This window comes from Micropterus salmoides, unplaced genomic scaffold, assembly GCF_014851395.1.
Source record: "Micropterus salmoides isolate LMB-PRFRI ecotype aquatic unplaced genomic scaffold, ASM1485139v1 Ms_hic_scaffold_2272, whole genome shotgun sequence".
Taxonomy (NCBI): domain Eukaryota; kingdom Metazoa; phylum Chordata; class Actinopteri; order Centrarchiformes; family Centrarchidae; genus Micropterus; species Micropterus salmoides.
Window position 1 is genome coordinate 950 of NW_024041454.1, and position 12,737 is coordinate 13,686.

The 12,737-nt window shown below is 38.1% G+C and overlaps 1 protein-coding gene across 1 annotated transcript; it reads left to right on the forward strand.

Moving 5' to 3' along the window:
- Positions 1-4,118: 4,118 nt before the first annotated feature.
- LOC119917845 (switch-associated protein 70-like) lies at positions 4,119-11,717 on the forward strand (the record flags this gene model as incomplete). Its single annotated transcript, XM_038738269.1, is given in 4 exon segments — positions 4,119-4,285; positions 7,028-7,226; positions 7,708-7,804; positions 9,837-11,717. Coding segments are annotated over 4 exon segments (582 nt in total), but the record flags the coding sequence as incomplete, so codon positions are not given.
- Between the last annotated feature and the right edge of the window lie 1,020 nt (positions 11,718-12,737).

The window sequence follows — 12,737 nt, forward strand, 5'->3', positions numbered from 1 at the left end:
TGTAAAGCTTCTATTATATATATATTAGACTATGCAACTTGCATTTTACAAAACAATTAAAGTGGGTCACCTAAAAACTCTAGTGGCTCTCTGAAACATGTTTCTGGCTCATGAATACCAATAACAGATGAGCTCCACCTGTGGCCTCCGGCTGATGAATAGTCTGCCACTTGCTGCAAACAGAGGAATGTGTATTGAACCAGGAAGGGGACAGAGGGACATCATAAGTCTCTGTTAAACACGTTTTTCCAGTAAATCTCCCTAAACCTGACTTCCACTCCTGTCTGTTCACACTGCTAACTGACTGGTCGTGTTAAAATTCAGTGTCTATGTGGATTCTCTAATTGCTGATGACGACAGGCTGGTTCCTGTGAATACGGTAAATGGCTGTGAGGTTAACAGGAAGTGTCAGCTTCACAATGAGTAAAGAGCTGATGTCATACAGTTGATTGAAACACACTGTAGTTGTTACAGGTTAGGACATTAGTTGCTTCAAAGTAAAACAATTTGTCTTCATATGTATTCTTTTTGTCAAAGTTATGAAGCTATGAAGCAGTAAGGATAGCTTATAGATCTCAAACAATGTGAAACTGGACACACAAACCTCATTTCCCACAGTATGCCATAAATAAATGGCCTTAATGACTCATACCCATATCAGTACTTCTGCCTTCTTCACTACTGTAGTCTTTAGACCTGTCAATAAAGAGTAGGTGAAAAAATTTGCTTACGTTTTTGTACACTGGCAAGCACAGCTATAATTACACACAACTAAGGCTATAATAATAAGCACCTGGATTATTAATTAATCACATTTACCTGAAAATAATTGGCAGAGATTTTTCAATCATTCCCAAGTGTCGATATCAAAATGAACTGCTTTACCATGGGAGATGGAAGAAACACAATAATTAAAATGTGAAATATAGTGATGTGTGTGATTAAAAGTGATCACAAAAAGCAATCTGAAATGGAAAGGGGGGGGGGAGGGGAATGTTTATTATTTGATTATTTAGAGAGAGATTTATTTTCCGTCTCCACTTACATCTAACATGTCTAGAAAAGCGTACTTTTAGCTCACAACATCAAAGAAATCTTCTCAGAGGATATTACCCTTTAATACATTGACCGTACAGTGCAGCACAAGACATGTTGCAGCCATCAGCGTGGTTGTGACAGACGGGTAGATGCAGCAACAGTCAGTCAAACTAGTTCACGTTGTAGTTGTGCAAGAAACAGTGCAGCAGAGAACAAGGCTTTGTCTTTGTTTGAGACATTGCTGCTCTCCCATGAATGCGCAACAATCTGCCATTGAGGTGAAAGTCCCATCACACATAGATGGCTGCATGAATGCACAATGGACACACACATATACAGCCACATACAGAGAGAGAGAGAGACACACTGGGTCATCTGCAGTGTCGCTGGGCTCACGCGCACACACACACACACATACACAATAGGCACTCTGGCTCTCACACTATGCTGCTATAAGTACGGTAGTAGACAGTCGCAGTCTTAAGACAAGTCACAGCTGGGTAACACAAGTCTGTAAAAATAGAAAATTTGAAATAACTGAAAGGCAATTGGAGACCTCAAACGTCTGCTAAATGTCTTAACTTTCTGTTGTACTTACACACCACGCCGGTCTCTCACATTTTAAGGTTGTTTTGCTTTACAGTGTCAAATATAGAGTGGCCAAGTGAGGTTGTGACACATTGTGTTGTACAAAGATTTACAGTCTGGAGTGTGTTAAAGATCTGTTTCTAGACATACTTTTGAGTTAATCTCACGTAATTGCTGTTCAAAAGTGGAATGAGAACACGGTGAATAATGGATATTTTGGTGAGTTGAGTAGTGAGTTTAGTGAGTTGTGTGTATGAATGTGAAGTTTGGAGAGATCTCCATAGAGGAGCAGGTTGACCCACTGAAGCAAATTTAAGTGTATTTTCAATTCCCTTTTATAAGTAGGATTAAAACTTCTCATAGTTTTCTTAGGTAAGAAACCCTAGACTTACATCCACCACAATTCAATTGCAATCTGTTGTCAGAAAATAACCTAAATTGACTTGCTGCTTTACAGTGATAATCTTTCAGGGGGTTTCTTTTTCAATATGCACTTCTATTTTAGCAGTGGCCACTATGTATGTTCACTCTCAGTTCCTCTTTAGAAGTTGCCTATCTCTTTAGATATCCCTATTTCTTTTTTTTAAATGCCTATTTAAAGGTAAGCTGTGGGCCACAGCTTGCTTCTTGGCCTTCAAACTAAAATAACCATATTTCTTATAACATATCTAACCTGAATTTAAGGATGCCGCCCTGTTAACAGGCTCTTTTATCTACTGGGAGTATCTGACCTTTTTTTTGATAGCCATCTGTTTTTCTTTTTGCCAGGCTCTGGAGGAGGCGGCAGCTGATGCTGCAGCAGAAGAACGAAGGCGTCTTCAGACCCAAACTGAACTCCAGGACCGCTACAGGATGGACCTGGAGAGAGAGAAAATGGTATGCCACTCCTTGTCATCTTCCCGAGTCATTACATCAGAACAAGTGGTGGAGAAGGAGCAATTCAAATACAACTCACTCTTTTTGGTATACTGTAGAGGTTTTTTTCCTTAGGATGTGCAAGTACAACACAGACTGAAATCTAGCGTATGCGGTCCAATGCAGTAAGGAATGCAGAGACCTGTATATTGTGGAGACTAAACAAGCACTACACAAACATATGGCACAACACAGAAGGGCCAACTCCTCAGGTCAAGACTCTGCAGTTTACTTACATCTGAAGGACAAAGGACACTCGTTTGAGAACCAAGAGGTGCACATTTTAGACAGAGAAGATGGATGGTTTGAAAGAGGTGTCAAGGAACAATTACAATGTGGTTCTTTCATCACTTCCCAGGAAACTCAAAAAACGTAACCTATTGGCCTCAGGTGAGGATGCCAACGGTAGTCCTAATGACCATAACGACTGTCGTTACAGCAGCCAGGAACACTAACGAACCAGCGATATCGACAATCCTACCAAACGACCCCACTGAGGTTCAGTAGCTTAGTTTCCCTACCAGTCAGTCAGAACTGAAGAAGTCCCTTGGATGAGGGACAAAATGTCTCCTAGTATCTTCAACCAAGTCCAGTTGCTCTCGACTTTAACCTTCTTTGGATAACTATGACCTGGATGACCTTGAGAATCTTCACAGACAATATAGACTGAAAGTTAAGACACACTACAGCTCAGAGTGAAGGTCACTTAAAGCTGAAACCTGACAGCAGACAAGTCCTTTTGAGTGTTAATGTCACTACACATTTAATAATACAGTATTTCAATGTAGCTCAGCTCATTAAAAGAATTTGCTGTTTGATTGTAACTGCAGATACGTACTTGTTACTGTAAGGTACATTTGGTAAATGTAACCACCAAAAAAGCATCTACACTGTGCTTCACTGCGTTAGGAGATAACATCTTGACATGCTCAGTGCACAGCATGGAAGTGGTATAACACACCAGTGGATGATGTTTATCATCCATCAGTGACTTTATAGCTTTTTTCCTCTTCACTGACTTCCCCATCAGCTGTTTACAAGAAGAGACAACATGAGTTTGATCAAATCTATTACTATTACGTTTATGAATGAAAACGGTACAAAGTTAACTTACAAATATACAAACTACATCCCTAAATCATTCAGCTCATAGAGCGATTATTTTCATTAGCAATTAATTTGATAACTATTTTATTTAGAATGATTTATTTGGTCTATAAAATATCAGAAAATAGTAAAAAAAAAAAAAAAATTGCTTGTTTGGCCAACCCACAGTCCAAAACCCAAATCTATTCAATTCAAAGTGGAATAAAATGCAAAAAGCTAGAACTGGCTAATGTTGGTTATTTTTGGTGTGTGCTTATTCATAAACACCTTAGCACCTTTGTACTTCTACACCTACTACCACAGTGCTAAAGAGCTCACAAAGAGCACCAGAATACATGACCTACCTAACATAGGCTTGGCTGAAATAGTCACTTTGAGGATAAGCTGCTAATTTAGGACTAGTTATGGAATAAAACTGTTCAATCTGATATTGACTTCCAGTATTGTTCTGTACTTTCTTGGTTTAATAGGTACGGCAGCAGGTAGAGGAGCAGGTGGCACAGAAGTCCACTGAGCTGGAGCAGTACCTGCAGCGGGTTCGGGAGCTGGAGCACATGTACAGTCAACTAGAGGACGCTCTGGAGGACGAGAGGCGTGCTAGACAGGACGAGGAGGTCGTCCGCAAGCTGCAGGCACGGTCAGTTAATGAAGAGTGGAGGAGGGCAAAGCGCTGTGATGTTGATTCAAACATTTTCATTAAATAGGTCTGTTTGAGAAGTGTCTGTGCACAATTATATTCAACAACTTAAAAAATTATGTTGGCACAAGGCAATTCAGTAATCTTACAGATGAAACTTTGTTAAAGTCTTGGTCTCTATTTAGGGCACACTGAGTTGGAGCTGAGAAAAGCATACTTTCTGTTGTTAGAAACCAGCAGGTTACTTTAACAATGCAACATTTTTCAATGTAAATATGTTAATACTAGCAAAAGAACAAACTAAGGTGACTAAAAATCCCACAAGAATCTAAACTTAATCACAAAGGAGAGAAAACTGCTCTAATCTTGGTTGAATGGATGTGGCTACGAGTGACATGCTTACAAATTTCAGTGATGACACAACTACTGTTTTGCCATTCACACATTTATAAAAACACCTTTTTATTACATTGAGGCTAAATTTGCCCTCTTTGCACTCTAAAAAAATCAGACGGGGACAGTTTGAGCCATTTGCACGTGGTTTTCAATCCATTTCAAGTTGGCACACAAAACTGCACATAAAACTTAGCAGCAAGTGAACAAAATACTTGTGTAACAACAGCATGGGAAACTAAGAAAGACCATATTTCACACAGCTTGTTGTGGCTGAAAACAAAATGGAAGAGATAATGTGCCGTGCCAACACACAAAAGATTCCCACAATCAACGCGGAAACACCGGCATGCGGCTGTGGCTTTTCACACAGACACATTAATGGTCTGTTACTTCAACGTTTCCAGCTCAGACAGAAAGTACTACAGTATATTGGCATATTGAATACTCCCGCAAAATAAGTCAGTGTGACAGCGGCTATAGACAGACACAACGTGCTGGAAAATCAGTTAAACTCCCACTGCAACATTAAATATCTTTATCAGCTTGAGGTTTAACTAATCCATGCTCGTTGCATGATAACGTTACATTGACTGCATTTAGCAGACATGATACAACAGCGTTAGCTCGCCTGTCTGCTTTTCAGTAACGTTACAATCTGTTTATCTTTCGCCGTAGGTTCACCAATGCAGCACAGCTAAATGTATTGGATGATAACAAAACAGCTAGTGAGCTAGGCTGAATAGTATAAATAAGATTGTTGACACACTTTAACAGTTAGGCCGCAGTAAGTAACATTACTGTAGTGAATGGGTCTTCTACTGTGTTGTTGTCCTGCGCCGTTATGTTGCATTATTGTATTTTATGTGGGTCACATAAGTTACAGTGAAGTAACTTAGATCCATGCTTCAACGTAGTGATGAAATGCGCTCTGTAGTGCTGTTTGGGCTACTGTAGTAACATGGCGACGCAACTTGGCAATGTCCATGTAACAGACCTGCAGTGTATGTTGATACAAATGGCTCATTATAAGGTAATAAAAACATAATGGTTCATTATGTAAGCTCTTTATACACCACTGAAAACATAGCTAAGGATATTATATTGCATTTCTGTCAATAGATTATCATAAATATTACACACTGAACCTTTTAATCCTTTAGCATGAAACCATCTACAAGCAGCCACATGTGCTGAGTCTGCTCCTCACAGGCAGCCAGACATTCAACTTCTACTTCCCTCTCTCTCCATCTACACCACATTTTCTCCCCTGTCCTTCCTTCCTCTCTGCTGACATTTACTTTCCACCTTACGTTTGACTAACCAGCAGTGAGCATGTCACCACTGTGCTCAAATTAAACCACTTTGTTAAAAAGACAGCAATCAGTAACATAGGCCATTTAGTCTTCTACCACACTGAACTTTTCAAGTAAAGCTTACAAACGTGTGGAAAGCAGTTTACAGATATTTAGGCTTGATGATAGGCTAAGGGCCGATTTGAGTTACTTGTGCATAGACATATAGTAAATAGATTATAAACATGCCCACCAGGAATCACAGAGATAATGAGAGAGATTTGAAGTAAAATATTCAATATCATATTGGGCACTGAGCCAACTTGACTTCTGTGTGTTGTACATTTTGTCAGTAGCACCACTGTAGCTCCTGTATGCAAGGTGCTTTCCCAAGTTTTTCTGTTTATATTTGATGCAAGATGAATGCAGTCAAAAAACAATTAAATGTTAATTTACTTTATTTTAATCAAATATGATGGCCTTAGATTCTGCCTTTTGAAAAAGCGTTAAAATTTTTGTCTGCCTTTTTATATAAAGCATGTTTTGATAAAGAATATAAACAATACAAACTACATTTATCCAGAAGTAAAATCTATAGTCACATTTACTTCAAGCATAATCTTAAAAACAGTCCACAATGGTAATATAGCGCCATCTGCTGACTCAATGCCACAGCTACCTCCATTTACAATTGATTTATACATGAGATGTTTTTTATTATTATATATATATATATATATATATATATATATATATATATATATAAATTTATTTTATTACTTGAACTGAGGAAACCTTTTTTATATCTTGCACAGATTTTAAATACTTGGGTTGACATCATTTAATATAGTCATTGTAACAATAAATGTCTCTAGGTTTTTTAATGTTTTTTTAAAAATAATATACAGTATGGATTGATGGTGGGAATTGTAAAAATTTTGGGATTGCACAGCAGCTAATAATGTCCCTAACGAGAAAGATGCCTTCCTGTAATACATTGTACATATTATACAGAGTTATTATTCTCACTTAAGTTAATTTTTGTGTGGAGCAGGTTGCTGGAGGAGGAGGCCACAAAGAGGGCAGAGTTGGAGGAGTTCCACCTGCGGCAGCAGCGCGCCATCTCAGAGACAGAGGCTGAGAAACAGGAGCTGGAGAGGGAACGTCTGGCCAAGGAGAGTGCCCTGCAGGCAGCAATGAAACAACTGGACCAGCTGGAGATAGAGAGGCAGGGGGCGCTGGAGCAGTACCAGGTCAGAGCAGTCAAAGTGGTGGTGGTTTGGGGACGCGCAGTAGCCCACAAGAGACATTTCTAAATCAGTTTACAATGAAGTATACAACAGTATGGCTCAGTTGAACAGGGCTGGGTAATCTATTAAATAGTGTATAAAAGGCGAAAAACAATGAGAGATGCCTGTTTTTGGTTAAAGGAACACACACATTATCACCACAAAATCTGAAAATGTCCTCCCAGCTTACTGGTGATGTTTGGGAACTCAACTGTAAACAATGTTGAGGAAATCGGTTTACATTTACTAAAAAACTTAAGTTCTCAGTAAAGACACAGCATCACTGTATGACTGCTGAATGGGAGGCAGCTATTTAGCCATAAAACCATACAAAGAAGTTAATACTAATTAAATTGTATTTGTTGATAAAGTATACCGCAACAAATTAGGTTTTCAGAGTGTTGTCATAAAAGAAAAACCCTCTCCTTGTCCTTGTGTGAGCCAGACGGTCATGAAGAAGCTGGAAGACGCAACCAACAACACCAAGACCTGGAAGCACAAGGTGGCTGAACACGAGGGCTTGTTAAGGCTCATTCAACCAGGTAACAACAGCACACAGACCACTGTCTGTACTTCTATCTTTGAACGGACTCTAACACGCAGATTAATCTTCATAAAGGACTGTTTGAGGGGTAAGACTTAATGTATTTGCCACTCTATAGCCCTGTTCAGGCATGTACCTCGGACAGATAAAGACAGCTGTTCCATCTCTAAAAGGGCTTTAATAGTAAAGCTGGGCAGGATTCAAAATGCAAGGCCACAAACACGTAATGCAGAAGACAATAGCCAGTACAGGAACAAGGCAAATTTATTTATATATCACATTCTATAGACAAAGCCAATTCAAAGTGCATTACATTAGGGCTGCAACTAACAATTATTTTCATTTATCGGCTAATCTGTTCGATTATTTTCTCGATCAATCAAATAGCGGTTTGGTCTATAAAATGTAAGAAGATGGTAAAACATGTTGATTAGTGTTTCCCAAAGCCCAACAGGACTTCCTGAAATGTTTTGTTTTGTCCACAACCCAAATATATTCAGTTTAATGTCATAGAGGACTAAAGAAACCAGAAAATATTCACATTTAATAAGCTGGAAGGAGAGAAATTTAACTTTTTTGTGTACGGTGCAAAAGAATAATAATGAAGTGTGTGGTTCTTCTTTAAAATACGCTTTGTTAAATCCTCTTAGCACATGGTTTGTTGGCGCCGACAGTTTTAAAGGACAAAATATGGAATAGTTCCTTTAAATAATTTAATAATAGCACAAACATATCACTGAACTATTGTTGTGGTTTGACAATTGCTTGCACACACTAAAAGTAACACACACTGACAACCTTTGACCAAGTGCTACGTCAGGGAGGACCAATTTGAAGAGTGTCTCTTGGCAACCATGATAAATTCTTACATTATCTGACTTTTACTACACTGTTAATTGTTGGGAAACATTGCAAAAGAATAAAATACTGTAAACATCTCCAGCTTTAGTCTGAGAGTTTCAGAGCATGATCTGCTTGAAATGTTTTCCCCCCAAAGCTACAAACCAACTCCTGCCATGAATAAATTTAATGGCGCCTTCTTCCTACTAATTTCCCAGTAGAGTTCATTAGTGAAATTAGTCGAGGAGAAACAATTTGGCTCTTTGTAAACCTGACACTCTTTTGTCATACTCTCTTAGGCTACGGTCTGCTCCCACAAAGCTGGTTACAGCTGAGCAAAAATGCTGGAGGGAGAAGACATAACAATGAGATATCTAAATTCCATAGATATTTTGGTTGGAGGCTTCATATTCAGAATGTTGTTTACTACAAAGTAAGATGACTACTCTATAGACATATCAGTCTGTCCAAACTCTTTTGGGGCCAGAAGGTTTAAGAAATTTAAATTGCAGCACACTTTCAACAATTCATCTGATAAGTACGCTCATGTTCAGTTGAAACCTAAAGTGCAGATTACTTTTAAGGCCAAACATAACTGCAAAGTAACTGAAGCATTTATGGATGATTTATCACCATAACGGCGCTCACCTTTGTTTCTCAGCCACATTTGTATGTTTACATCTGGTTAATGATTAAGAGCCTGACCTCTATTTAAAACCGGAGGGAGCAACTATAGCATTTTGGAGTTAAATAAAAAATATAAAGGAAAACTTAATGAGAGAGATGTATCCAAAAAAAAAGGAAATTACCCCAAAAGCAATTGCAAACAACATCCTGCTTAGTTAAAGGGCCATGATTACCAAAAACAGTTACATTTTCCAGCTGGACACAGCAACCTGAGTCAGAGCATTGAGCTTCACATGGTACAACGACATCCTTTCACAGTATCCCAAATTCTTGTTTTTGCTGACCTCCAGTGGTTAAGCTTAACTTGCTGCTGTGATTAGTGCAACATGACATCACTTTTGAGTTTCATTACATCAGTCATAGAGCACACATGTTAAGCCATGTTTAATTATTTAGTTATTTAATTATAATTGCACATAAGGTGAATAACTGAAGGTTATGGTCCACCTTGAATGAAATATTCCTACCACTATGGTGAATTTTTCCTTTCTCTTCCCTTCCAGGTTCCAAGGGACAGCAGCGGATCACCAACTGGGGCCCAGCAGCCTTTTCTGATGCAGAGCTCAGTCTAAGAGAGAAGAAGTGGCAGGAGACGAAGAACCAGGCGACCCAGGCCCAGTAGAGCCTTGAACCTTAAACATGTCTACAAGTCAGAAGGGAAGCTGGAATATATTGCTGGTAACTGGGTTTTCAGTGGCATAATTGCTCAGTATGAGCCAGCACTGATAAGTGTATTGGTATACCTTTGAACAAGTCTGTCATTGTTAGTCACCATAGATTAAAGTAGACTCAATTCACATTTTTACCTTAAAGTTCACTAATTCTAGCAGGCAGCCAACAAAAATACTAAGTGCTGACGTGATAACACCAGGAAAAATAGCTTTGCTGTTAAGATGTGTGTCTTCCTTTGTTGCTAAATATATTGACTGCTATGCCTTGCTACTTGGTGTTGTATAACTAAGCAGCTAAAAATGTAGATTGGTGATGTGTTTAAAGGGAGTTTTTTTTCCAAAACTGTGTACAGTATGTAAAATAAGTTGTAAAGGCAGCAGAGCTCACTTGGCAAGGTTGGGTCAACCCTAACAACCACCATAGGTAGAGTATATTACAGACAGTTTAGGCTACAGAGCAGGAAAATACATTTAAACGGTGCCTTGGCCTTCTTTATTTTTCAGTGGCTTAGCATTGATCCAATATTCACCTACTGTGCTAGCAGATTGAATGACACACCAGCCCTGATATTACAATAAAGTGTACAGCGATATTGTATATCCTCATGTATCACTGTACACACAACATCTATTGCATGTTGTTTCTTCCATTTTTTCCCCCCTGTTAAAAAGGGAGTTTTTCCATTATCGGAATTGAGGGTTTAAGGACGGGGGGGCCAGAAGCCCCTTGAGGCAAATCTTGATTTGCGATATATGGATGTATAAATAAAACTGACTTGACTACAGCAGCTGGCCAAATTTTAAAAGACAACTCCATCTACTTAGACCTTCGGGTCTTCTGTAGGACCAATGGGCAGCTCACTATAGAAGCTATAAGTCCCTTTTTTACAACGCTGTTAGTACTTCACAGCCTATGAACAGTGGACACTCACATCCTGTATAGAATAGCTGACCAAGGCTAAAAGCTAACAGTATACTTAATTTAAATCTATTCATTTTAAGATGTGCAGCTTATTAAGTCTTGTAAAATACCTTTTATCTTTTTCTTCCACTTTGTCCTGTCTTAACAATAAATGCACTACTTTTGACTAGAGTCTAATCAGTCCAACGCAAACTGCTTGACCATGTTTTAGATTCACGCTGTTATAATGTTAAGAGAGCGTGAACCACACCTACCAAGTTGTAAGATCTACTACTCTCTTTCATGTGACTATTTTCCTCTTAACCCTTTGGGACCATTTTTACATGTTTGAAAAAAAATAAAACACATTTTAACAATGTTTTGTCAGAGTTTTTGTTTTCCGTAAAGTTAAGCACTTGAGGATGACATGTTTAATGTAAAGTCAATTATCTTTAAACAAAGTTGTCGTCTAATATAACACCATACCATGTACAATTTACTAAATCTTTTATTGTTTTTATCAAAATGCTTTTTTCTCTGGTTTGTCTGCCCTAGGTTTATACCTGTTTAAGGAACTGGCTTAAACATTTCCTGCTCGTGAATGCTGTCAGAAATAGGGCATTTTGCTAAAGTCTCACTCCAAACAGGAATGCTATCTGCAGAACATTTGTACTGTGTTGTTGTACTGTCACAATCAGTGCCTTTGATGCCGTCATGAGTCCTGAACTTGGTGTTTTATATATATATATATATATGTACCGTATGTAAAAAGCTGAAGACTGAATTATGTAATAAACATGCTGAACAAGTGGCTAACTGTATTGACTATTTTGTTTAAAACTACATTAAAAACTTACACAAACATACAGTGCTACACACAAATCCACAGGCAGCTGCACTTTTACAAATGCATTCAAACCTCATTTGTTCACCAGATGGCGGTAGAGTGCAACAAACGTCAAAATCAGTACAATGACATGTTACAAAAGTACAGTATTTCTGATGGAGAACACCATTTACTGTCAATAAGACAATGGCAAGAGCTAAGGGAAATGGTGACTTCATTTTCATGACTTCACTGTCTAGACCTTCGTTTTTCCAAAATAAAGCTGATCACTGTCTCCTGTCTGGCTATGCATGATACAGGCAGTATCATCAGGATCATTTGCTGTCCTATAATTGTGTAATTGTAATAATGTGTAATTAAATTGTCATCCTCTTTCTGTAATATCTGGTCTCTGATAAGACAAGCGAGGAAGTTTAATAAAGACAGAAAATGAAACATCCCCGCCAATCACAGGTGGACGGTGCAACAAACTATTAATTATCAAACTAAGGATGTTGGGGGGGTATTTGTAATGTATGCAATGTATTTTATGTGCCATTTCTGTGTTTTACCTTTTTTTTGCCATTAACTTGCATCTGTTTATTCCATATTTATATTTTTAAATCTATTTATGTCAACTGTATAGTTTATGTCTAGCACCTAATCACCATAGCAAATTCCTCATACGTGTAAAATACTACTTGGCAATAAAGCTCTTTCTACTATGGACAACAAGGGCTGGACAATAATTCAATATCATCATGTATCAGTTTAATCATATTGTCATGATTAGAGCTGGGTATCATATGAACATTTTTTTTACATTAGTGTGACAATCCCTGAGTTTTGGCTACAATACCAAAATTATATTTTTTTCCATAGAGAAACATAAAAGTTGTTTTTCTAAATTATGGCGTACAAGATTTGCAACTATCTGATGAACGCTTATGTAAACAAGATTAGTGTTGAAACACCAACTATTTTTTTATAATCGATAAATTGGTTC